We start from the raw sequence: 27,842 nt of genomic DNA, 5'->3' as shown, positions 1-27,842 counted from the left end.
AGTTTCTTTGTAATATTATTGCGATTAATAATATTTTTGTTTTAACTTTTCGTTAATATAATAATTGACTTTGAACACAAAATTAGATTTTAATCTGGTCGTACAACTCGCAAAAGTTCAATTTGTATTACTGGTGGTCTATATTATATTCAATTGTTTAAAATCTTTTGAGTTAATAGATTTTAAGTATTCCTCATCTTTAATAAAAAAAAACAAACACAGACAATCTTCAAACACTTTTTATTTATCACCAATTATTGTACCACATCCATCGGCGCTAATTCTAAACCCCAGTTCCCCAAATCCATTTTTGTTCTAATCCAGCTACTCCTTAAATAGTCGCAATCAAATTGTAGGGATAATTAATCCCGTATGGGTACGGAATGGCATACTGATGGGCAGGAAGGTAGGAATACGCTGGAAGAACTGCCACAGGCGTTGAATAACCCATCCCTGCAACCTGCGGCTGCAAAGGCTTTATCTCATGATCTTTCACCGGAATGTGCTCATGTTTGATCAAACTATTCCCAGGTGCTGTCTTGATCACTGGAATCTCGTAATGTGGCAAGGGGTCGATGGCAATCCCTCGATTCTCGTTAATCGAATACGAATAATCCTGACCCGAATGTTTCACATTTACTGACGAAGAATCAATGGGAACCACTGCAGCGTGGACTAAACCGAAAAGCAAAAAGAGTAAAGCGAAAAGCGGTGTCTGAAAAAGGAAAAAAATTGCTAAATACACATCCTAATTCTATATCGAAAACGCTAGGTAAAAATAATAATCACTAGGTAAGTACAATGTGTTTTTAAATGATTTTCATCTCGTCGTCTGTGAATTTCTCATGTAAAATCAGAAAATGCCGCTTCATATAACTAATGATAGGCATTCAAATATCGAATATTACCATATTCCCCATTGGTTAATGTCTCCAATTCGGAAGTAAGCTTCGATAATTAAAGTGTTTTCTTGCACGGTGTAACAATTTAGTTGCATTTATGACATTTATTGACAGTGGATTCATTTGAACAGAGCGGCGCAAATTTTTTTACATGTAAACTAATTTCAAAGTTAATTAGACAAGAATCATTTAAAAACACATTGTACTAAAGATTATTTATATTTAAGAAAAAAAATGTATCCATGCAAATCTCTTTATACAGGGTGGACCAGCCTAGCTTTCGTCTTCTGTGGGTCAGTTATTAACTTATTATACAGAGTGGAATATTTAACTGGAATAAAATTTATAACTTGAATATAGGGGATTTTTGTGAAAATTCTCGGAACAGGTCAAATTTAATTTTTTTTATTTGCTGTGAGAAATGCACAGCCACCTCTAACTTTTTTTTAATGTAATAGTATGTGTCATGTGACACCTTATGTGAAAGAGCAAGCAATACAAAGTATTATTTGGTTTTAAATATTTTCAAAGCCTATGTAATAAAAAATAAAAACCAATTTTATAACTTGAACAGTGTATTTAATGCAACAAATGTTCAAAATGAACACGGCTCCTATCCTGGGAAATAAGATAACGATAGTAACATGATTTTCTAACATTTTACATCATTTCGAGTGCGATTTGCCCAACTTCAACTTATAACAATTTATCTTTATGTTTTTATCGCGTAGACATTGAAAATATTCTAACAACAAATAGTATTACATTGTAATGTTTGTGAAGTGAAAAAAATTTGAAAAATAAAAAAGAAGTTAGAGGTTACATTTTTGACAGCAAATAAAAAAAAACACATGCACCAAATGATGCGCAAGGATAAACAAAAATCGTCCTGTTTCAGAATTTTTTAGAAAAATTGCCTATACCCAAGTTATGAACTTTGTTCCAGTTAAAATTTCCATTCTGTATAAGTTGGAGTTTTGATATTTTTTAAGTATTATTATTTATACTTTAGAACACATTTTAGAAAAATATGATTATAGAAGATCTCTGAAAATTAGCAAATTTCAAGTTCACACCGTTGTAGAATTACTTAGAATTACTTAGTAAGTAATCCTAGTGTAGAAACAAAATGAAAATTCGAAACGTCTCCACAAAGATGCATTGGTTAGAAGTTGCACTTCAGGTGCACTTTGAATTGCCTTATCTTCAAATCTAGGCTAAAAATTTTATCTAAAATATAATATAAACATAATATAAAATATTATATTTAAAAAAATATTTTTGAATTTTTAAAACTAAACGTGTAAAACGATTTTTTTTTTCTACAAAATTGACCAAAAAACACGTGTTCACGCATTAATCAATAATCACATAGCATTCGTTTTTTTCACTGCTTTGTTTTGCACTGTTACGTCAAAATTTCAAAAGCTCAGAGTAAGTAATTAGTTTAAAATAGTGCAATTGTCTCAATAAAAAACCAAACATTCTCAAGCTCAAAAACTATTGATTTGCAAACTTTTAATATAAAAATAACTAAACTTTTTTCACTTTCATAAAAACCATTGTGGTGCAAATGGTGAAGCTGTTTCCATGACAACTCATATAAAAGCTAAGAGTTCCTTATTTGCACCACAATGGTTTTTATGAAAATGAACAGAAAGTATTTTGGTTTTTACTTTTTACCAATAATCCCTTAATCGATTTAACTTTTTTTATTTAAAAATATGTAAGAAACTAAAAAAAGGCTAACAGCTTGCCATTACATAGTATTTTAAAATATAAGTGGATATTGAGGTCTTTAAAACACGCCTGTTATTATTTTTTATTGAGATCAATTAATTGATTGTCATTATAATAAAAAATCATTAAAAAGTAGCCATTTATTTTCACGTTTAAAAAACGCGCTTTTTTGAAAATTAGATTTACACACGCTGCTGCGTGTTTTAAATAAGCAAATTAGATTATAAAATAATTTCAAAACGTCATACCTTTTTGGGACGCTCTGTATAATAAAAAAAATACTGAAATGCGTTCTAGAGTATAAATAACATCTATAAAATATCAAAAGTTCAATTTTAATAATAACTGAGGTACAGAATACAAGAGCCGGATCATTTGATGGTCATTAATGGACTTTTTGAACTCGCTGAACCCTGTATTTTATCTAGCAAACGGGTGTTAAATGCCTAGGTAGGTATTGCGTTTTAAAAGTAGTATTATTATTGATTCTTATCAAATCTTATATTTAAAAATACATTACCGCTTAGCATTTAGAATATTTTACCTAGCGGTTGCAATATTTTACTTAAGGTCGGTTTCACCAACGATAAACAAATGGTCAGTTAGTTATTTGGCCAATAATTTTTATTTATTGGTTAAGTAAAAAACTGAATACGATGTTTTTAGTAGTGGCTGTACAAAAATTATGAAATTTGGGATTTGTACCCGCTAATTTCTTAAAAAGAATAATTCTAGTGAGCTACAACAGCAAAAGAGAACGGTCAAGAGGAATCTAGCTTTTTCTAAATCCTAGATTATAAACACTATTTTAAAAAAACTTTTCCCATATCAAAGCGTTTTACTATTATAAAAGCACGCTTCCCATAGCAACGTGTTTTAAATTTAATTTAAAACATGTTTAAATTTAAAATTTAAAATAACTCAAAAAAAGTTAATTTTTAACATGTTTTGTTTCAACAAAAAAAATTAATAACACTCGTGCAAAACGCACTCGCTGACGCTCGTTGCATACCCGACAGCCCTCGAACTTTAAGCTTGTGTTTTCGCACTTTTGTTATTATGTTATTAATAACTATAACAGTTAGCGCTATTGGAAAGTTATCTTATTTATTTGGTGAAATCACCGACCCTTAGAAAATGACTATGTTTACCTAGCAGTTTATTTGTATCCGCTGAAAAATCGTGACCGAGCAAACGTATGCAAAAAGAGAGAAGCACTCACCATTTTTTATGTTGCTTTAAGTCTTTTGTCTCTCGTTGTTCGTGGCTAACTGATCGGTTTGGAAAAGAAGGGACTTTTATATAGGGGGTATTATAAAAATGCTGTCATCTCTAAATGGATATCAAAATCAGCGATTTTCAAGTTTTATGAAGGCTGTACCAGACGGAACGCATTTTTACAAAGTCTAGCCAATAGCCCCTGTTCTGCAAGGGAACAAAAACAAAGTGACTCGACGTAATGAGCTCAAGATCCTGCTTTGCACCACGGTTTAGTTTACTCCTCTCTTCAGCTCACACGGGAAATTTTAAAGATACGCAAATGAAGAACAACAACAAAATGCTATAACTATTACAAGAAGTGTAAAAATTTTATCACAAGTTGTTAACATTTAACTAACTCGTTTAAAATTTATTTGTATTTTATTTTACAAATTTTTCGTATAGTTTGTTGTTTTGAAATTTGCACTTTGGTGCAAAATCCTCACGAAACTGGTTGCATTTTTACTCAAAAGTCTAGTCTGCAACCAGACCTATGCAATTCACGATACAGTTTGAAGGCTGAAACGAATTTATAGTTACATTATGCTTCTTTTCTCAAATTCTTGAATTTGTTGTTGGTATTCACGACCATGCAGCTGGTCGTAACATTTTGTATAACACTCTTGCCACATTTTAACAATAAGTATAACACAACGTGAGGCGACTAAACCCAAACTGGATTTCGTATTCCATCTGTTTGTTAAATTTGAATTTAATGTGGTTCAGTGGCGGAGTAGGCAAAAATCCGCGAATTTCTCAGTCTCAATAAAAACAGATCATCACAAAAAATCCTAAATTTCATATTTGTTGACGACTTATTTAGCTGATATAAATAAAAAAAAACTGCGTCAATAGAAAAAAAAGTCTTGCTCAAAAAACCCCATTTTCATTGCGAAAAAAATTTTAAAAATGTAATACAACACAATTTGAATTTATATGTAATTATTTATTATTGTAGTTTTTATTATTTTGCAGTTGTTTCAAAATTATAAAAACGCCAACGTCGCATTTGACCGAATTGTTTTTTAAAACAAGATTGATAAAATTGTAAAATAATTAGATCTCTTATTGAAACTGTAAATTACATTAGATATTAATTTCATAATTTACATCAGCTAGTTTTGAGAGAAAAGGCGACGTTGGCGTTTCTATAGTTTTGAAAAAGCTATTATAAGACGATAAAATTTGATTTAATTTTCGAGAGCTTACGCCTCTTGACTGAAACGCTTGAGAAGACGATGGTGAATTTTATCGTCGTGCATATATTCCATTTCAGTTCATAGTAATTTTTACTAAAAGTAGAAAATTACACATTCCTAAAATACTAACTAACTTATTATATTCATAACTGAATTATCAAAAGAAAAATATAGATACCAATTTAAAATAAAAAAAGTTGAATATAGCCCAACAAATTCTATGACAGAAAAATTTGAAAAGCATCGGCTTATATTAGATTAAAAGCAATTTAGTTTAGTTTTTTTAACTTTTAAAATCGACCCAAAAATAAAAATTCTACAGCCGTTTTTAAAAAATCACCCTCTATAAAATTCATTCAATTTTTAATACTTGTCAAAGTGTTGTCATGTTGGTATGAGCCACCTTCATCTACCAGTTTTTTTTTATATAAATTTTGTTTACACCTGTTAAACTTTTATATCCCAAGTCAGTTCATAGTAGAATTTTGCAACAGCACATTTGAAATTTTGAGAGTGAAATAAAGCATAAATTGAGGGTTTCTGGTGGGTTTTCTTAGCTCAAAACGTGTCGCTGAGATTTAGTTTAACACAGAATTTTTTATTTTACAGAAACTCTCAATTTGTGCATTATTTTTCCCTCTGAAAAATTCAATGCGCTATTCCAATTCTACAATGTATTTTTAAATGATTCTCATCTAGTCGTCTGTGAATTTCCTATGTAAAATCAGAAATACCGCTTTATAGAATTAATGACAGGCATTTAGACACCGAATATTATTATTCTCTGTTTATTAAGTCTTCAATTCAGAAATAAGCTTCGACAATAAAAGTGTTTTCTTGCACAGATTAACAATTTTGTAGAATTTCAACAAAATTTTTAATAGTTATTTATGTAACAAGTCCACAAAATAGAGGCGACGAAAAAGTAAATTTCACAACTGACAGTTTTAGCATTTATTGGCAGAGAATTTAATTGAGCAGAGCGGCACAAACTTTTTTACATGTAAACCAATTTCAAAGTTAAGAAGATGAGAATCATTTAAAATCACATTGTACTATGAACTGAAATGGAATATATGGTTGTAAACTTTATTTTTCTAAGAGATAAAGTTTCTTTTTACCATGAAGTAAACAATAAATAAATTACGATTTTATCCTCGACTATAGAATAAATGTATATTAAAAAATAAGTAGATAGGTCTTTTAAACACGCGATTTTTCGAGCAGGACGGCGTAACCAAACAAAGCCAAACAAAGTTGTGGTACAAAGTTATGAGAAAATTCATGCCAAGAAGGCCCTGACAGCCCCCTATAACAATCTTCCACAACCTTATAATTTGCAATATTAAATAATTATCTATGACAACGACCGTATACCAAATTTTATAAAAATTAGATAAGTGGCTTTAAAGATAAAAAATATAATCTGTATTTTTAGGAAATTTTTGGTGGCTAGTAATTCCACAATAAAAACTTTTTAGAACAAAATAAAAAATATGGGTCACTTTGTTTTTAATGATTAAAATATTCTCGCTGGACATTTAATACTTAATAATGCTAGCTTACCTTAGTGCGCACAGTCACGATCAAAAAAAAAGACAACCCTATCAACCGGCCGCATAGCAAAAGTTCGACTAATGTCTTTAAGGCCATAACTTTCAACAAACAGGTTAGTTTACAAACTGTGCAGTTAGTTTACACAATATCTACCTAGCTTATAAATTAGTCAAACATACGCATTAACCATATCACACGAAAAGTGTTGTAGGTGCGGTTTTAGGGGTGTCATTCTTTTGGATCGTGACTGTACGTTCATTGCCGATAAGCGAGCTTACTGTGGCATAAAAGGTTTCATAGTACTTACATACTCTGCTAAATCTTTCGCTAAACGAAATTGTTTTTGAAAATTTTATCGCTTAAATGTGTAAATCGATGTAAATAGATTTGGACACAAATTTTTGAAAATTTGGCAAATAGTCCTTCATCAGTCGCTATCTTTTAAAACTCATCTAGTACAACAACAACTTTTCTATATCGGGTGTTCAAAAACTGGCGCACCAACTCAGTGGTACGTTGTTGGGAAGCATGTGTAAATCACGGGAAAAATCTTGAAAAAATTCTTAAGGCCACATTTAAAAAACTCTGGAGCTACAAACGTATTTTGTTAACTTCGTCAGTTTTCATTATTTTTTAATGATTTCATGTTTCGCACTAAGTAATCGTTCCCCAACTACACAATGAATAATTATTTTTAAATTTCCTATCAGACATTAGCAGTTTTTTAATTTAAAAAAATTAAAATTGTTGAGCACCCGGTATAATAAGTAAAAGTCGACTACTCCTAAAACCACAAGATATTTTAAGTTTTTCAGTTGCAAATTTTTCGGAAAATATTCATAGGTGACTTCACAGTGATTTTGAAAAAAATGGTCTTTTTTATAACGAAAAATTGAATATTTCCGAATCTAAAAGTGATAGATCTATAGTAATCTATAAAAAGTTACATTATTTTTTTGCGTAGAATCCAATTATGCAACAATATATAGGATGTTCCATTTAAAAAAATGTAACTTTGATTAACCACCCTGTATGCAATACCCTGTGTATAATAAAAATATTTTTAGTTTGTGGGCTTTAAGTCGATCTATCGGATAATAAAAGCGGCATGGCAATATTTCAAATAATAAAAAAGTTATAGACCCCTGGGCCACCCTGTATGTAGTTCAACCTTAAAGATCTATTAGACTTTATGTTACTAGAATTTTTTTTCAGAAACAATTACGGCTTGTATGTTGTTTCTAACTATACCGATAACAAAAAAATCTTTCTAAAAATTAAAACAAAGCAAAATATATTTAAGATTTGACACAACAACAACTGTTTTCTCTGAAAATCATTTAAATAGTAAATAATAAGTTGCAAGTTTAAGTGCATCTAATCTGATTATTGATTAGAAACAACTTTTGCGACAGCAAAAGCGAGAAAAAGTTAAATATTTTTATTTTGTCTGTTACCTACTTTCTTTTTTATTTTATTGTCTTCTATTTATTTTTTTAATTTTGTTATATTTTTTATTTAATTTCTGTAAAATATTGAATTACTATTTATTAAATTTAAATACGTATAAGTAATTTTTTATAAACCATAAACACCAATCAAAAGTAATTCGTATTTTACTGCAGTCCCGTTCTAGGTTCACTACGCCACTGGTGTGTCAACTAATGCAACACGACCGCTGTTGAATTTTGAACATTTCCTTTGTAAAATTCGTGGATAATTTGAATTTTTTAGGTCATCTAATTACAGTTATTCAAAAAACCCAGCATTTGGTTGGGTCCTTTTGTACCAATAACAAATCGAGCGAGTTGCATTGCTGTTTACCTTCCATTGAAGAACCTTGACATTGCAGGAGATTGGTCGATGAACTCGATCTTGACTCCCAGCAGGAATCTTCCACATCATTGCAAAAAGTGTGGACTAGAGCAAAGCGCAGGTGGAAGTGTAGGATGGCCAATATTTACTCATTTTTTTTTTCGTAAGCCAATAATTTACTGTTTGGTTTTACTCACTCGTAATTTATTGTTTACTATTATAAATATAACGGCTCTTGATGGAGGCATCAAGAACTGGACCATAATTTTAGACAAGTTTTTGCACTGGAAAGGATTTTTTTCAAAATGTAATGTGACTAATAATTACAGTTACTGATGATCTTTTAATGTTACCACTCGCTAAAGTATGGATTTACAGTTGTTGATGCTTGTTTCTTCACACGGAATTTCAAAAATTGGAAAATAAGCTACAATTAATTATGATACAACAAGACAGAAACTAATTAACGAGTCTCTTATCACCAAACATGACAGGTGTTTAGTCAGGTCCCGAAACCGTATTTTATGTCTTCCAGAAAACTCTTAACGTTTTTTTCTCATTAATAATATTGCAAAAAAATAATTTTTGTTAAAAAAATAATGAAAATTTTGCAGACAATGTCCCTCCGAAAAATGTGTTATCAGTGACGTCTGAAGAAGCTACCTTTATGTCAAATAACGTTACCTGCCCCTTCTTTCAAGAAGAGAAGTAACTTTTGATATCGTCTCTTCTTTTAAATACCTGCTCAACATATACGTGCTCTCCATATTATCTTCCGTTAGTTTTAAAAAGCCTGCAAGGAAATATTGTGAAGACAGTTCGACAAATGACTATCTAGTGCGATAACCAATTTTCGAAATGACCAATTGGATTTTTCTCGTAAGTATTTAATTTTTGTTTCATCCTCATTAAATAATTTTTTTCTTAATTTAATTTGCACATTTCTTTGCGATTGATGAACTCTTCGGCTCAGCCAAAATCACGTGGTAACATAACTTGTATTATAATTAAACCTCAGTTATCTTAATGTATGCCTTGAACCGTTATGCATTATTTTGACCAAATTTTTATAACGCAACGCAGTTCAATTAAAACATTCCTTTCATTGTTCTATAACAATGTATTAAAACAATTTTGCTTGTTTTAGTTATCAACATTGGCTGTGGTTAACTGTAGGCCCCAAAATACCCAAGAAACACCAGCAGTAGAGTAAGTTTTTTCATTATATTACGCTTATTAATTGCACATGTATCAAATCTAATCACTAATTTTGTGACTAATTTCATGTTAATTTATGTGTAGCGGTAGTTGAATCCTATTATTTTGTCTTTTCGGAATGTTCAACAAGTAGTGTGGTGTAGTTTTAGAAGATTGGAGCCAGTTTTTGGGTCTTTGCTATACTTTGGGGTAAGTTACTAATATTTATCATTTTATTATTAACAAAGCTTTACTGTTAACATACGGAGAACTAAATACTAGGAGACGAAACCAGACACAAAATCGCTCGATTTTCTGTACACAAAAGATAAAGCGATTACTTAATTTTAATTCAATTAGTTCACTTCTTGCTTAGAAAATGTAATAAATAATAAAAAGTTGAATAAAATAAAAATTCAATAAAATAAAAAGACTTACATTTTCTATAATCTTAATCTTTATGGTCAACGGTTTAAACCCTAAACGTTTTATTTTTAGAGTGGTCAAGTGTCAAAACCTTTGAAGATAATAATTTTTACACAGTTCACAATGGGAGAAACACTAAGCTACATTTAGCTAAAATTACAAGATAAAAAGTCATCGAAGTTTTAAATACACTTTTTTAAGAAAAAAGATTTTAATTTGGTAATTTTAAAGATGGCCAGTGGTAGGTCTTGGAACTCATTACTACTCATTAGGCAAAATATTAAAAATATCAAATAATAACTAGTTCGAAGTAATCTGTTGTGCCTACTTGTGTAATGTTCACCTACTTCTTGTACAATATTTATACACACTTAAAAAAAATAGTGAAAGAAAAGGCATAGTTAAATTTTTTTTAGGTATTGTTTTTTTTACATTATTCTCGATAAAGTGTTGTAGTGGCTTTATCTCTATCAATTTTTCATTTTAAACCTTTTTCATTTACCATTTCAGTTTCTGTAGGAAAAATTAAATAATCGTCTATCTTAAGATATTCTGTTGAGTTCTTCTATTAGCATAGTCATTTATTAATAATACTTTCAAAAGAGTGCTTAAAAATTGGCTCACTAACTCAGTGGTAAGTTGTGGGAAAAATCTTGAAAGAAATTTTTAAAGTCATATTTTAAAAAATCTGGAGCCACGAACTTATTTTGTTAACTTCTTCAGTTTTCATTATTTTTTATTGTTTTTTCATGTTTCACACTAAGTAATCGTTCACTGACAAAACGATTTATTATCAGATTTTAGCAGTTTTTTTAATATAAAATTATTACCTAGAAAACCGTTTTAAAAATAAATTGTTTTTATTGTTGATCAAATTCTATTGCGATCACGATTGTAGAGAACGTTGCCATGCACATATCATTTATTTAAAATTTAATTTTAAAACAAAGCTTTTTTCACTATTTTTACCTTAAAATTGAGTTGGTGCGCCAATTTTTGAGTACCCGGTGTTCTGATTAAACATTTAACTAATAAAATTTAGTAAAGTACTCAATAATCATATTGTTGTAATATTTCTGACTTGAACAATAGAACAGTCATGCTGTACTTGATATATAAACTGATCGAAAAGATTTTGGGATAATGCTGATATTGGAATTTTAATTTTATATTCCATTGTTTATTTTTTGCATTTTTACAATACATGGAGTATTTTTACTGGAAGATACAATGCTTGTACAATACTAAACTATAAAAAAATTTACAAATCAAAAATGTTTTTAGTTTTTTTTGTATATTATTTTTGGTAAGTGATTTTTTAAATTATTATCTTTTTAGTAAGTTGTTCTGGAATAATCTTAGTCTGTATTTTATTCTTTTTTTTTTGTTTTTGAAAAAATAGTATCAATTTGTATCTGTTTAACATTAAAAAAATCAAATTGCAGACTCTGATGACGTTCACATATTGTGTTGGAATACTTAGATGACATTTTAAAAAACAGTAAATTTTCTTTTTGACTGTACCATTCAACTATAGTTTCACAGAAAACACGTATGGTATAGTATTACGTTTAATGTTTCTATACACATTGGAATTTCCAAATTTAGCCAAACAACTTTAGACATTAGGAATTAACAAATTCGTAAAACTTCAATTTTTGGTACGTTTGTGCTAAATTTTTTTTATAAAATGACAAGCATTCAGACATCAAATATTGCCATTCAGCATTTATTAACTCCTCACTTTCGAAAAAAGCTTTGATAATAAAAACGTAGTCTAAATTTTAGTTGTTTTTTAACGAAACTTAAATGTAATCAGTTGACAGTTTGTTAGTTTGGCAACTGTCAGTATTGAAATTTATTGATAACGAATTTATTTGAGCAGAAGGGAATATTTTTTTACAAGTAAATCGATATCAAAGTTAACTAGACTACAATCATTCTAACACACTTTGTTGTTATCAGTGTAAAATAAAATAGTTATTTACTTAACGAGTTTGAGTGTAAATCGGACGTTTTATTTCACGAGTTGAATACAACATTTTATTCTTCGAATTAGAGTGAACAAGGCTTAAAATTGCTTTAAATCTGTTAAAAATAATCTGAAGTTTTGTATTGAGAACTGTCTTACACAAGGGAATAACCGGAAATTTTGACAGTGTCGAATAAAATAAAAAAAAATTATTTGAAAGTATGGTCCACAAAAAAATCCAACAACACGTTTGCATTTTTGGAGTGAAATTGACTACAAATAGACATTGTGTATAATAAATAGATGAATTCTGGGTTTTAATCAAACATTGTGACCAATTGAATACCAAAAAAATCCACGAATTGTAAGAGAAAAATAATTATGAAAATTAACAGTTTTTTCTAAAACGTAACAGACCATAAATATAAGTATAAAAATATTTTTAAAAATAGGTATGTAGTATCAAAACAAAAGATTACGGAAATAAAAAGAACATAACAGTGTATTATAATACAAGTTTTATAAGACGCATTTTGTCGCACGCACGAATTTAGGGCACGACGAGCGCAGAGAGGAGTGCCATAATAAAGTAAGTGCGACAAAATGCCTTATAAACGAGATATCACACAGTATTTTTTCTGCTTCGCACTATTTGTTCCAAAAAATTTAATTTTGAAATTTAGGGAGTTTTGTGGCAGTTGACAATTTGGACCGCCATTATTTTATTCGTACAAATGTATTCTGAAAGTGTCCAAGACGTTTTGCATTGTACCACTTAACAAATACGGGCTTTTGTGGCAAATACGTGGAATTTGAAAATTTGCTGAAATTACTGAAATTACTTGCACTGGCTTTTAAAGTTATGTTTGTACATTACTTGAATAAATTATGCACTTGAAACAGGTGCCGATTGACGCTGACAGTTCTCTCAGATAATTGCCAAAAAACTAGGTTGTCAACAGTATCCAACTAAATTACCCTGGTTTTTAGTGTAATTATTATAGCACTCCGATGGACATTACGATACGCAAATCGCGTAACGTAATGACCTCAATACGAAACCGAAGTATAAAAAAAATATATATTAAAGCTTCCCCTGCAGAAGTGAAATAGGTAGTCAAAACAATATTTAAAAAAGCATTAATTTATCAACTTATTACCTATGATTTTTTGAAATGCTCCAATAACTGTTGAAAATACAAAACAAGTGTAGTGTAAGGTACAAAGTTGTCGAAAATCAAATTTTCTATCTTAAGTCTCCAGTGGTTTAGATTTAAATTAATTGTAATTATTAATTTTTCAATTTTTGACCACCCGCAAAAATGAATGATCAAGATTCGTTCACCAGTTTTTTTTTATTTTATTTTGATTCGTAATTTTTGAAAAATGTGGCATACTGGTAAAAGCTTGCATTACTTTGATCTCTTACTATTGAGACTTTAATGCTCAATCTGTTCGTACTTTGTTTATTCGATTTGTGCTCTTCGTTATTTAAACAGAGCAATGGAACAAGTGGCAACGATTTATTTGTACGTAGTGTCGTATCCTAATCTTTAGGTATCCGTATGTTAATAATTTTGAGCTATCACACTTAATTAAAAATTTTTTAGGATTGAAAAACAACACGTAATAGAAATCACACCGCGCCAACTGTACGAAACAAATGATCAGAAAGAACTAGACGAAAGTACGAAAGAAATCCTTGAGAAAATAGCACTAGTCAATGAAAAACAGGGATTAAATAAGAAAAAACCCCGACCACACTATCAACACTTCCCGTTCAGTTATTTAAGATCGCAGGAGTCCAGACAAGGAGATGATTTTAAATTCCCGAGGGATCCATTCACGAACCCGATCCTGGACTACGTCGAAGGCAAACAAAAGGAACCAGCAGCAGACAAACGGACTCCAATCACCACACAATTCAGTGATGAGGAAAGTGAGGAAAGTGAGGTACCACCTGGCCAGTACATCAAACGTAAAGTAATCCACCAACAAACAATGATCGTACCAGGAGCTAGTTTCATGCCGGGGGGTTTCAACCCACCCCCACCTCCACCCCCACAAGCAAGCATCCCCCAGTCGTTTTATGCCATGAATCAAAACGTGAAAAAAAGCGAACTGGAGGCACAAACTGTTAACAATGTTAGAAATATTGTTGGAAATTCGCAATACTTGTACAATCCATACTTGCAACAATATAACCCGTATCTCTACCAGCAAATACAACCCACTGGACGTCAAGGGCAATGGCCCCCACAATGGCCCTTTGCCCAGTACTTCCCGATCATAATAAAGGACCCCCTCATGCATATGTTCAATGCTATGACCACAATGATCGAGTATGGGCCTCAGGCGGGTCAAGGGGGCAATAAGTGCAAACATTTAGAAAAAAAATCACGAGAAATCACAACGAAGCCCAAATTGAGCTACAATGTCGTGGATAATGGAAAAGGGGCCGAAATATATGTCTCAAACGAAGACGATTCAAACATGACCACAGTCCTCGAAATTGAAGATTTGCAAATAAGGGACAAACCAAATTTAAACTTGCGGCGAGAATCGAAGCAAAATCAGGAAATCAAGAAAACATTTTTCTACAATACGACTGATCCCTTGTCCAATCCCCTGATCCAGACTTTACAAATCACCAAAAGCGAAATCAATTCCAATGATACCTCCCGACAGTCGCCTCCGATTCGTGACCAGGAGCTAGGTGAAGACGAAATAGAGCTGGAGGAGTTGGATAAGGCGGAAGACGTGCAAGTGTCACACGATGGAAACAAGAAACTCTTCAGTAAGGATAACACCGGAAGTGGGATTTTTGTCCATAAAATCAAAGTCAGGAAAGGTGGAGTGGCCATCGCAGGACCTGGAGGTATCGCAACCGCTGGCAGTGGTGGCACTGCGATTGTTGGACCCAATGGATTTGCTTATACACACCCAGATAGTCTCGCAATTGCGGGTTCAGGGACTAAAGTGGTGGCTGTGGAACCGACGATTAATCTTGCGACGGTTGTTAATGACCATAAGAATAAGACGAGGGGGCAAGGGCATGCAGCACCGTCAAGGTTGGGGAAAGTTGTGGCGGTGGGGCCGGTTATTTATTATAATAAAGGGTGATTGTAAATTTTGTACATAGGCAACACATTAAACCAGCGCTGTTTAACGCAATTTTTTTATTTTTTTAACGTGTTTTTTGGAGTGAAAAAATCGAGCGATTTTAAGCAGGTTTGAGGTAGAAAGTTACTTATTTTGCAAGTTTAGTCGCAAGTAAAACCAATCGATTAATACAGGGTTAGTCAATAATGAGTTACTTCTGAAATGTCCTAAGATGCAACCAAAAATACTAATTGCGCTTGGACAACACTGAATGAACACTGGTTTTTTATTTTTTTATTAATAATCATTCATAATAAAATTTTAGCAAAACTGTCAAGACAAACTTGACACTACCTAGAACAATGTAATCGTGGATGAAATTTAATTTTTTTAACGATTACTGTTTTGGTCAGCTGGAATCGGTATTATTGGTTGCATGTTTATAGAAATTCAGAAATAAGAAATGACCCACTATTGACTCATCCTATAGATTAGTGTAGATACTACCTATCTAAATAAATGAATATGTTTTTTTAGTTCTTTAGTACGTACCTATCTAGCATTTTTCTCAAATAAATTTAAACAAAATGTTAATTTCAACTTTAATTATCAAAACTCTGTTAGAAAACAGTCGTGGTTTGCGAATTAAAAAAACTAATAAGACTAATTATGTAATAATAAGTCTCGATAAAAAAGAGAAAAAAGGCAATAGATTCAAGTATATTTTTTTTCCATAATTCCGCCAGTATCTTTTTTTTTAAATAGAATTCAACTTTTTTTACATCGAATTCAACTTTTTTGACCTTCAAACGTGTAACTTTAGTGTTGTTTCCCTGTCAAAGCGGTTATCACTATTATAGGCAGTAAACTAAACTAAGAAATTACTAAACTAAGTCTGACTATATTAAAATTATACAAAACTGATCGGAGATTGCATTACGACTCCACTATTTTCCTTGTTTAAAAATCATAGCAAAATGTAGTAACAATGTAAAGATTTTTGAAATATAATTGTTCCTTATATTTAAATCTTATACAATTAATTTTTTTGGAAATAATATTTTACTCAGATAAGAAGCTGAAAATGTCGTTTAGATGAAAGAACATAATATTATATATTATGTACCTACCTCAACAACTAAATAGAAACTGTACAAGTAGATCTGAAATTTCATTGCCATTTGTCATTGCCAAATAATTGTATTACGTTTCAGTAAACGACAGTTTAAGGTGTACACATGATAATAATTTTATATTTACACATCCAACATCCAACTTATAAAAAAGTTTGTTAGAAATAAGTCCAAAAATTTCTGAATTAAATTAAGTTAAAATTAAAATTTCTAAGTTTCGGAGCTTTCAGAGAAGTCAATTGAAAGAGCTAGAAATTAAAATCAAAATAAGAAAAAAAAAGCTGAAACTAAAAAATCTATAAAATGAAATCAATACGCAAATAATAACTGAATAACTGAGAACCACTTGAAAAACACCAAAATTCCGAAACTCTTAATTGCAATGACAAAATTTTTAACCAAAACCAAAAAAAAACAACTTTGATCATAAGTTCAAAATTATATAAATTGTAAAAAGTTTATCTTAATGAGTTGCAGGTTTTTCAAAAGATCAAGTTTTCGATTTTTTTCTGTTTTGATCTTTCAGGTTTATTCATTTTGAATTTTTAACTTTTTTTCAGTATATTCATTTTTTATATTTAGAAATGAGATATTTATTAGATTTTGCTTTTTTATTTTTAGGAATGTTTGGTTTTCAATATGTTTTGGTTAAGCTGCATTTACATTTTTTAGAATGTAAAGTACATATTTTTACGTTTTTTGCTTGACAGGACGTTTTTCATGCCTTGAGCCAAAATTGCCCAAAAAATCAATGAATTTATTCAAAACTAATGCTCTTTTTTACCTTTGTCTATCGGTTGGAGACGTTTTCTGCAAAACGTTAGAAAATATAAAAAATTAAGTATAAAGTTATATACTTTTTTTTAATTTTTTTTCAAAAGTTTTTATAGTTAAAATTCTTGTTAAAATGGATCAAAAGCTTCTAAACTCAAATGTTTAGGACAGAAACGTAATATCGAAGAATTTCGCCTAAAATCAGCCATTGAAAATGTTGTTATTTTTGCTTTTTTCAAGCACATTTTGTTAAAACTTTTGTTAAACTGGAAAGAGGAATCAGTAAATTATTAAATCGAAAATGACATCATTTTTTCCAAGTACAGAAAGGAAATTATTTTCAAAATAAAATGAATTTTTCTTATTTATTTTTACAGTATTTCTGTGACATTGTTTTAATTACTATGGGAATTTTTGCCTTCCTAAAGTTTAGTTAGAAAACTATTTTTTTAATAAAAAATTGATAGCTCCAAATAAATCGATTCCAAATTGTAAATTTAATGTTATTGTTTCCATGTTGATGTTCAGTGGCTTTCGATGAATCTCTACACTCTACATGATTTCAGTAAGGTTTGAGTAACTTACTCACTTATTTCAAAAAAGAAGTCCAAAAATCTCCAAATTATGACAAAATTACATTATTTTAACCAATTTAAAGTAGTCCGCAGTAAAAGAAGTTGGACAGCGCTGCCTTTTAGAATTAGGTTTTGATTGTGCCAATTTAATGTTATTTATTTTGTGTTGGTTTAAGGGTGATTCTTGGAGTACAATAAATTAAAAGTGTAGACTGATAATGACTTGTTTAATTTTGTTATCTCATGGTGCCAATAAAATAAAATGTTTTTTTTTATTTAAAACATGTTTTAATGATACTAATCTTCCGTTTTTTCTTCAGATACATAATTTTCCCTCATGGACTTCGTTACCCACGTTGGCCTCCTGCATCCCAAAGTCAAACTACCATTCCTTCAAACCCACAAATCAATGTTCTTCAAACTAACATACAAAACAGTAAATTCGTGAAAGTGTCACCAAAAGAAGAAATCAAAGTAAATGAATTATCCAAAGATGGAAATAACAACACGATAGCACCATATAAAGCTCATCCTTTGTTTCACTTTTTAAAAAATCGCAATACTATTAATACTGACAGGATTATCAGTTTTCGTAACGATTTGTCAAATTCTGAAAAAATCACAACTCTGATTTTAAAACCGATGGCTAAAGCTGTTGCTGGTATTGAAGGGCAAGCAATCGCTAACCCTTTATCTAGGGCTATTTTGAGGCAAGGGATGAATGTTGATATTTTGTTTGAACCTGACGCCGTTGCCATTGCAGGCCCTGGGGGCATAGCCCATGCTCAAAGTGATTTAGAGATTAGTTATGAAGATTTTCCAGAAACCAAAAATTTCTAGTTCATTTTTGTAAATTTGTACATAGTTGTAAATAAAACTAAGTTTCATCATGTTGTCATTTTTTCACTTTTCCCATATTGCCATTATTCCCTACAGCCTACACTCATTTCCATCAAGAATGATCTACCAGTGGTGCAGTAAAAAACGTAGAAATAATAATTTTTTTTGAGCAAATGTTATCATTTTCAGGTTATTCCGCACAAAAACAAACTAAATCAAGTGAAACAAGCATAACATCGGTTTCATTTTAGTTTTGTAGTTTCAGGTTCAAAAACGAATTAAAATGACTCAAAAAAATTCATAACAATTTTGAACAAATGTGTTAAGTTTGCAACCAAGTTTGAAAACAAGTTTCCAGAAAAAGGAACATGAGTCCAGTTTCTAGAAACATATTTAACGGAGAGATAAATTTAAAGCTCTGTTAAAACATTGCAACGCCAACTAACAGAGTTTAACTAAAGTTTAATCTTACAAGAAACCAGAAATAGTCAGTTAATCACTTGAAAAATGCAAAGATCAAAATTTATTTCGAAGTAATTTTATTGTTTTTTCGTTTTAGTTTGAATTAAATTTTGCGAATACTAGTTCTTTTTGGTTTAGTTTACTAGTTCTTTTTCTTTTCGGCTTATTTTGACAAAGTTTCGCTCAAAACATTTATTTTGCAAGTTTTAGGTATTTTCACAAGTTCTTGCAAAATAACTCAGTATTGACCTAAAAAAAGGTAAAATAACATCGATTTTGATACAAGTCTGAAATTTTTTCTCGATTTCTAAGTAAAGCTAATAAAAACTTTTTTTACTTCAACAAGAAGAAGCCTATAATAACCTATTAAAGTATTTCGGTCTGTTAAAAAAAAAAACATTGAGATGTAAATACATTTCTTGCCGAAAAACGAAATTAAAAAAATATATATGGTAATTTTGATTTTGGATTAGTAATTTTTCGGACTGTTCTAGCGAAATCTCGGAAAGAAAATTGAGATTCTAGCCTATACTTAAACGTTCTTAAATGCTCAAAAAAGTCAGAAATAACATTACTTTTGGCCAAAAGATATTGCTGTAAAATTTCTTCGTACAATAAACAATTGGAAAATAAAAAATTTAAAAATTAATTAGGAAAGGCCACACAGTTTCTTTGTGTCCATTGTGGTGCAAAAAGCATTTATATGAGTTGTCATTGTAACATACTTGATATTTGTCCCCCAGTCCACAGTGGTTGTTAAGAAAGTGAACCGACTTTAAAAATTAAATCAATAAATAAATAATAGTTATTTATTTAACAAGTTTATTTAGTTCACGAGTAGAATATTAAGCAACGAGAGTTTATCATCCACGAGGTGCAATAAATAAAACGATTTACACATTTTGAGAAATACCAAACAATTGTCAAAACTTCCTTACACAGGAGAAAAATCGTAAATTTTGATAATATCAAAAATAAAATCAATAAGTATTAGCTGTTTCAAAACTATAAAAATGCCAGCGTCGCATTTTACCAAATTATTTTCTCAAATAAGATTGATTAAATTGAAATGTAATTATTAATGATTAGATCTCTCAATGAAAATATGAAATACATTCCTTGAAATGCTTAAATAATATATAACAGCTTATTTTGAGAGGAAATGCTGATAGGTACTTATTTTATTTTACCAAAATTAATTAATTAATTGTAAAATGGTTAGCAGTTGGTTAATAGTATTTTAAAAAAACAAGTTTCGCATAAGACCAGTCTTGAAGTACGAATTCAATGAAAGTATGAGTGCTTCAAGATTTTATGAAACGAGTTTTTTATACTATTTTTTGTAATTCGCAAACAAAAATTGTTATTTTAGTTGATTTAGGGATTTTTGTGACTGTTGGTAATGCCTCAATTTTGAACGTAAAAGATTGATTTAAAATTTTTATTTTATACAAATTTTATCAAAAAACAATAGTATGGATAATGAATGTAATCTTGCATGAACGCCCTCTGAAATTTGTGAAATTCGCAAAAATGCGGTCCCAAATTTCCTTCTTGCCAACCTAAAAATTTTCGTAAAATGTTTCGTCAAATAATGTGCATTAAGACATCGCACTTGATGACGTTGCGTGCTTTAAGACGCCTATTAAAGTATCGAAATGGTGGCAATTTACAAAAAATATTCTAATTTTCACCTACTGTTAGCGATTTTTTCTAAAAGAAATGAAGAGGTTATAATGAAATAGTGTTCACATTAACTTGTGTTTAATTTCAGTGATAAATTTTCTTTAGATTACCAAAACATGTCTAAACATGTCTGCTTGCAAAATATAAAAATAATACATTTTTCAACCTTTAAAACTTTTAGTTTTTTGGCTAATTTTTTGAGAAATTTCACTAAAAAACCAAGTTAAATGGATTAAAATAAATCAAATAAAGCAGAATAAAGTTCAGACACGCTATTAATTTGTGCTTAAATTCTCGAAAAAAACAAAAATAATACTGTTTTTTTCAGCCTAATCAATTCACTTTACGACTTACTCTTTTGCAAAATTTTTGCAAAACAATTAAGCTTCTGGGTGGAATATGTGCTAAAACACTTACTCAAACATAAATAAATAAATAAATAAATGTGTGTACCGTTCTTATTACTAACTCATCATTTAACTTACTAATTTCTCTAGCGAAATTTCGCAAAAAACTTTGTTTAAAATTTGTTTTGAAAAATTGAATTATGAGATCAAAAATGACCTGAATTAGAGCAGACTGTGCCTTCGTAAAATTGACAGATCAGGATCCAAAAACCATTTTTAAAAATTGTTTCCTTGCTTAATTAAAATTATTCCAAAATGGTGTTTACCACCTTACAAAGCCTACATTGTGGAATGCTATTTTCGAAGAAGTAAGAAAAATAATTGGGAGTGAAAATATTTAATTTATTTAATTAATGAATATTTATAGTAATTTTTTTTTGTAATCAACTGTCTAAAAGCCGTCAGGTTGGCATTATCATAAATAGTAATTTTTTTTAATTAAGGTTGGTGTAATTTTTTACCTGGAAAATTCTTGCGTGGATAAATTGCTTTTTTAAAACACTTAAATAACTTAAATAACGGTCATTATCGCAAAGGGTTTAAGAAATGTGATGTTTCGAATGAACACAAAAAATTTATATACTTCAAAACCTATGAAAGTTAAGCACCAACAACTTACTTGCTGTTTCAAAGCTATAGTCGTTTTTTTTTTATAATCAACTATCAAAGAGCCGTCAGGTTGGCATTATCATAAATGGTATTTTTTTTTAAATTAACGTTGGTGTAATTTTTTATCTTACAAATTCAATTTCCAAATTTTTCAAGTTGTCTCCAATTTAAAACACGTATAACAACACATTGAGTTATTTTAGACCACCTTTAGACTAATGAATTAACGATTAACACTAACGTCCAATTTTAAAAAATGTCAAATCTGGTGTTCAAGATGTCAAATACAGAATACAGCCAGTTTCAAAAGTTGTTGGACATGAACTTTTAGGGTGATACAGTCTGGTCTTTATCAGAATTTTGACATTGACAGTTGATTATTTAAAAAAAATGAACTATAGGTATAAGAATTTCAGGAGAAATATTTTAATTTAGTGTTTTAATATGTTTTGCAAAATTTGATATGATCATTTAGGGAATTCAAGGCTTGCTCTAATTCAGATTTTCGATTTCATGGTACAATAATTTTTTTTTTCAAAAACGAGCAAAATAAGCTAAATTGAATTAATTTGTATTAAATTTCACGATTTTTCTGCTGAAGGCTTGAAAAAATAAGGATAACACCATTCTTAACAATTACAAAATTTCGCACAAAAATGAACTAAAGCCAGTAAAATGCAACCAATTTCGACATGTTTTTGTGAATTTTAAACCAAATCTCAAAATAAAAGAATATCTACAACAGACTAAACTACTTCCAGTTCACTCTAATTTAGTAAGTAAAATTTAAAAATAAAATAACAAATAATTTTTTTGACTTTTTCTTAAAGGGTCGAAACGTCACCACAACCTTTATTTTATTTATTTATTTGTTATTTTTCCTAACAATTCCTGTTCATTTTTATTTATGGTGACTTTTGTACTTGTAGGTACTTGTTAATATAGTTAGGTTTCATCAATCATCATGTTTTAGCGTTCCATTTTTTTTAATTATAATCCCCAACAATTATCCCACGCTCACATAATTGTTAGCGGTATTAAACTCTTATTTCCATTACTACCTACTTACATATTTTGATCACGCAAAACTTACATAATCTATGTTCGAAAGGACTTTATTTAGCACGATTCGTCGGAAAACCAACGTCCTTTAGTCTAGCCAGACACCTCATGAACAATTAAATTTCGAGTGCTTTATTTTACAATTCAATAAGCATAACGTTGTTACCCAGTTAACGTCACTCATCCAGCAATGAATACGTTATATGATATTTCCTAATCAAATTGAATTTTTAGCACATGGGAGAATCAGAAACCGAAAGTAACTTTAATACCATACTATGGGGGTGCCTTAGGACAGTCATTGCAAGTCATTGAAATGCCTGATGGCTCAGTCTTTACAAGCATCATCAAAACACCACCCAAAAAAAAACCAGCTGAAGAGGTCGAAGTTGCAGAATTAGAAAACCCGCCTTTACCCTCGAAACAAGACATTGATTTCGGTTCAAATTTGCGAAACATCCACCAAACCGCAATCAATATAATTAAATTGCAAGAAATCGCAAAGAAAAATGGACAGTTGAGTCCCGATCAAGAATCGAGTTATCAGAAAAATATGGAAGAATTGAATACTTCGGCGCGAAATTTGGCTGAACTTCAGGAAGGAGACGATGATGGATTCAGTTTTGAGAATCGTGAAGGTTTGACCGAATGGTTTGAACGCAAAAAATCCACCAAGAAGGAAAAAGACAAAAAAAAGAAAGAAGATGAAGACAAAAAGAAGGAAGAAGAGGAGAAACGCAAAGCCGAAGAGGAGGACCGTAAGCGCAAAGAAGAAGAGAAGAAAGAGGAGGAAGAAGAAGAAGAGACTGAAGAAAATGAAGATGGGGATGCTATTTCAGTTGGTTTGCCGCCACCTGATGCGTCCGTAGCTGAGGCAAAACCCGTAGGACTTGCCGTTGCTGGTAAATAAACCCATACTCTATCTATATACAGGATCACTAAAAAGTAGGATACAGTTAAATATTTTCAGGACGCTCTAACAAAAAACTTAAAAATAAAATTTGGGAAGCAGTTAAAAGTGATTAATTTCTATAATCTGAGAGCTTTTTCAAATTACTATCGTTATTTATTTTGGCACAAAGAGTCAAATTTCATGATTTTTAAAAAAGCATTTTTTCTGAATTTAGTGATATAACATAATCCCTACCTTTACTTTTATTAAAAAGTAAAAAACAATAAAAATACAAAAATTTTATTCTGTAATTCTGGAGAAGTAAAACTAAGTTTTAGCCTTGAAAATACTGCTCTAAGCAATTTGTCACTTGTATTTTATTCAATATTAAAAATTATACTTGGGTGCAATAACTAGTTTAACAATGGTAAAACTAAGTAAAACTGAGCGAAAAAATCTCATGTTGGTTTGGTCAGGGCGACAGAAAGCCAAGAAGTGGAAATTATTTTGAACATCTTTTGATTGAAACATGTTTTTTTCAGTTAAAAGTGTTATTTTAACAATAATTATTTTTAACTTTTACTAATTTTTTGGTCAATGTTGAATGTTTAAGCAGCAAAGAGCTGACGATAGATAAACTACATTTCCCAGGCTAACAAAATTTTACATTTTTCAAAATTTTTTTAGTTCAATTTTTTTTTAAGTTTTTTTTAAATTAAGAAATGCATGTGCAGAACTCAGAAAAATTATTCTTCTTAAAAATATTAAATTTGACCCTTGTTGCCATTTAAAAAAAATCAAATTGGCCTATATCTTAAGAACAAATGGAGATAGAAACTTGATAAACATCTGAAACGATAGAATCTAGTATATCTATTCAATATAGCCAAACATTAAAAAAATTTGTGAGTTTTTAGCTTAGTGTTAGAAGATGATTTTTCCAGCATTCTAAAAAGCTACCAAAAACGTCAATTTCGATATAATTTGGTCATCTTTAGGCAAAATTTTTTAAATGTTAATTTTTCGCTTATAAACAAAATCAAGCTAACGACTACTACCAAAATATGAAGTGTTCATAGCTCAGAAGTCAATCAGTGTAAGGCACTTTTCATCATTTGCATTTGCGGTTTATATGTCACTACATTGCTAACTTTTTAGAAGCTAGTTAGTAACTCCTTCAGTACCGATTTTGTTTTTCACCATTGCAAGTTTTGCTATATTTTTAAAGACCAAATTTAAAAAAATCCTTAATTAATATTTTATTTAACTTTTATTTAACTTACACTTGGAAACCCTCAATATACGAGTAGGAAAACTTTAGATAGAATGAACGGCCTTGACCTTGAAAATAGCAAGGTCTGCTGTTTGAAATGACCTTGGAACACTCAAAGTTGTGGGAGGAAAAAAAATTTGGGTGGGGGGCGTAAAAAAAACAAGATAGTCAATGCTCTTGGCCATGATGGTCAAGGTTTTGTTGTGTACACCCCATTTTATATTTACTTACAAAAAAAAATGTAAGTTAAAAAATTAAACATTTTAAAAAGACAAAAACAATAGATTTTTAATGTTGCTTAAAAAACTAGACAATATTCATAAAACGAGCCAAATTTGCCAAATAAATCAAAATAGTAACATGATAATTGGAATTGTACCCTATTCGTATTAGCAAAAATAATTCAAAATAACCATAGTTTCTTGTTCAGAAACAAAATAAGTCTAACACAGATTATGTCGGTTAAAACTTTCCTTTGTGTTTTTGAGCAAATTTATGCGAGTTTCAGTTCAGTACGAAAAAAGCAAAATTATGATGTCATTTTCAATTTCGATCTATTTGAATTTCAACTATTTTTAAAACTGTCAAAAAATAATCGATGAAGATATCTAAATAATAATTTTTTGGTAAAAGTATAGTGTCTCGCTTATAAAAAAGAAAGATAAAGACTACCAAAATACCGAAAATTATGTCCTTTTCATTTCAATTCATGCGAAGTGAGCTCGAATCTAAGTGATTTCTTTAGTTGAAAGATGTACTAAAACACCAAAAAGGCAAAAGTAACTATAAGTTTCCGAAATTCTTAGGTATTTATCAGTTCGTTTGATTTGAAGATAATTTCAAAACTGGAATAGTGTATTATTATACGAGTTTTATAAGACGTTTTATTGTGGCGCGAATAGTTATCAAGTTATAAGAATAAGTGCCACAATTAAGTCTTATAAAACTAGTGTAATGTACTATTTTTTCTACTTTCTATTTTTGTTGTTTGTTTTTGTTTAGTTTAACTTATCAAAATCTGTTCAAACTATTTCCTCTTAATTTTGTTAACTATTCGGGCTTTATCAATAAACGACTTGGCGCTGTTGACAAATAACACACTATAGATTACACCCAGCCCAGCACTGCCAATACAACTCCTAAAAACTTACTAAAAGGAAAAAAAAACAAAAGATCTCTTTGTGAAACTACTTTCGGTTGCAGAATGAACAATTTGTGAAACCAAAGTAGAAAAAAGAGTTTAGTAACTATACTTACCGAAGCAGGTGTAAAAAGCAAAATTATGATTTTGAACTAATTAGTAATTACATACGTCGTGATTTTTCGTCTTTTTTTCAGCAACTTTTGCTTCTTCGACACTGTCAAAACTTTTTTATTTTTTTCCTGTGTAAGACAGTTTTGACAACTGTTTGTCATTTTGCAGTAGGAAACGTCAGATCATTTTTAATTCTATACCTATATTTATGGTCTGTTACATTTTAGAAAAAACTGTCAATTTTCATAATTATTTTTCTCTCACAATTCGTGGATTTTTTAGTATTAAATTGGTCACAATGTTTGATTAAAACCCAGAATTCATCTATTTATTATACACAATGTCTATTTGTAGTCAATTTCACTCCAAAAATGCAAACGTGTTGTTGGAATTTTTTGTGGACCATACTTCCAAATAAAATTTTTATATTTTATTCTTCGACACTGTCAAAATTTCCGGTTTTTCTCTTGTGTGAGACAGTTTTGACAACTATTTGGCATTTCTCAATACAAAACTTTAGATTATTTTTAACAGATTTAAAGCAATTTTAAGCCTTGTTGAGTCTAATTCGAAGGATAAAATGTTGTATTCAACTCGTTTTCGTGTAAATCGGTTCATTTATTTCATCTTGTGGATGATAAACCACTCGTTTTCACTCTTGGTTTGATTATCCATCCACTCGTGAAATAAAACGTCCGATTTACACTCAAACTCGTTAAAAAGTAATAGTACCTATATTAAAAACAAGTTTCATAAAACCAGTCTTAAAGCACGAAATCAGTTTCAAAAATGAATAACGTTAGCCACGAGTTTTTTTAAAGAATGAGTGCTTTAAAGTCTTATGAAACGAGTTTTTAATACTATTTTTTATAATTGGACCTCTTTTTGCCGTTTTTAAACAAAAATTGTTATTTTAATCGATTTAGGGATTTTAGTGGTAGTATCTCAATTTTGCAAGTGCAAAATTAATTTAAAATTTTTGTTTTATCAAAGTTTTGTCAAAAACAAGAGTTTGGATGACAATGGAGGTAATTTTGCATGAACGCCCCTGAAATTTGTAAAATTCGCAAAAATACGGCCCCGAATTTGCTTGTTGCCACCCTAAAAATTTTCGTAAAATGTTCCGTCAAATAATGAGTATTATGACATCGCAGTTGATTACGTTGAAAGCTTTAAGATGCCTAATAAAGCATCAAAATGGCGGCAAATTACAAAATAACTGTTTTAGTATTAAAATTAAAGTGATGATAATAACTTTTATAGCTTTAAAAAGACGAAAAACTAGCTTTGTAAATTTTGTATTAGCTTATCACCTAGTTTTGAAGTCACGAACACGAATTGTTCGGAAGATTATACATAAATTTAAAATAAAATCGATTTGAAACATTTAGTTTGGTATTACGAGTTAATTCGTGAGTTCTAAATAATGAAATATTTCTTTGTAGGTGAAGGAGGTGTTGCTGCTAGTAAACCCATCGCGACTGCTGTCGTAGGCCCTGGAGGATTGGCTATAGCCCGACCTGTAGGAACTGCAATTGCAGGAGTAGCCCCTGACCAAGCCCTAGTTCCTATCTATGCCGAGGGTTACGTCGGTGGTACCAAGCCCAAGAGATATGGTACCAACAACAAGGCAGACGCTGCTAGCGAATTTCTTAATAAAATCATAAGCAAATATCATCAAGTCTAATAAAGTATTTCTGTATT

The 27,842-nt window shown here is 30.2% G+C and overlaps 2 protein-coding genes across 5 annotated transcripts; one reads left to right on the top strand and one right to left on the bottom strand.

Moving 5' to 3' along the window:
* Positions 1-225: 225 nt before the first annotated feature.
* Positions 226-8,575, bottom strand: LOC103313377 (uncharacterized). Of its 3 annotated transcripts, XR_010334191.1 has the most exons (3): positions 4,262-4,570; positions 3,865-4,209; positions 226-715 (listed from the first exon to the last, which is right to left on the bottom strand). XR_010334191.1 is itself a non-coding variant. In XM_008196465.3 (2 exons), exons 1-2 carry the CDS (start codon positions 8,561-8,563, stop codon positions 332-334), a joined length of 465 nt encoding a protein of 154 aa, XP_008194687.1. In that variant the 5' UTR covers positions 8,564-8,575; the 3' UTR covers positions 226-331. The 3 variants fall into 3 exon arrangements, 1 of the variants encoding a protein (XP_008194687.1); XR_010334190.1 differs by having other exon boundaries at positions 3,865-4,281; XM_008196465.3 differs by lacking the exons at positions 3,865-4,209; positions 4,262-4,570 and adding an exon at positions 8,483-8,575.
* LOC100142057 (uncharacterized protein) lies at positions 8,513-27,842 on the top strand. Of its 2 annotated transcripts, none has more exons than XM_015979675.2 (4): positions 8,513-8,636; positions 9,088-9,352; positions 9,621-9,682; positions 13,679-17,027. In XM_015979675.2, the coding sequence occupies exons 2-4, from the start codon at positions 9,332-9,334 to the stop codon at positions 15,189-15,191; spliced, it is 1,596 nt and encodes a 531-aa protein (XP_015835161.1). In that variant the 5' UTR covers positions 8,513-8,636; positions 9,088-9,331; the 3' UTR covers positions 15,192-17,027. The 2 variants fall into 2 exon arrangements, with proteins under 2 accessions (XP_015835161.1, XP_015835162.1); XM_015979676.2 differs by lacking the exons at positions 8,513-8,636; positions 13,679-17,027 and adding exons at positions 22,953-23,620; positions 27,584-27,842 and having other exon boundaries at positions 9,171-9,352.

Source organism: Tribolium castaneum, chromosome 5 (assembly GCF_031307605.1).
Source record: "Tribolium castaneum strain GA2 chromosome 5, icTriCast1.1, whole genome shotgun sequence".
Lineage (NCBI taxonomy): Eukaryota > Metazoa > Arthropoda > Insecta > Coleoptera > Tenebrionidae > Tribolium > Tribolium castaneum.
The sequence above is the reverse complement of the archived record's forward strand: the minus strand, read 5'-3'. Positions and strand labels throughout refer to the sequence as shown.

Bases quoted from the DNA above. Each gene is read 5' to 3' on its own strand.
- LOC103313377 (XM_008196465.3), bottom strand. From the start codon at position 8,563: ATGATGTGGAAGATTCCTGCTGGGAGTCAAGATCGAGTTCATCGACCA. The intron at 716-8,482 runs GTAAACAGCAAT...TTCCTTTTTCAG, and splicing joins TCAAGGTTCTTCAATGGAAG to ACACCGCTTTTCGCTTTACT.
- LOC100142057 (XM_015979675.2), top strand. From the start codon at position 9,332: ATGACCAATTGGATTTTTCTC. The intron at 9,353-9,620 runs GTAAGTATTTAA...TGCTTGTTTTAG, and splicing joins TGACCAATTGGATTTTTCTC to TTATCAACATTGGCTGTGGT. The intron at 9,683-13,678 runs GTAAGTTTTTTC...AAAATTTTTTAG, and splicing joins CAAGAAACACCAGCAGTAGA to GATTGAAAAACAACACGTAA.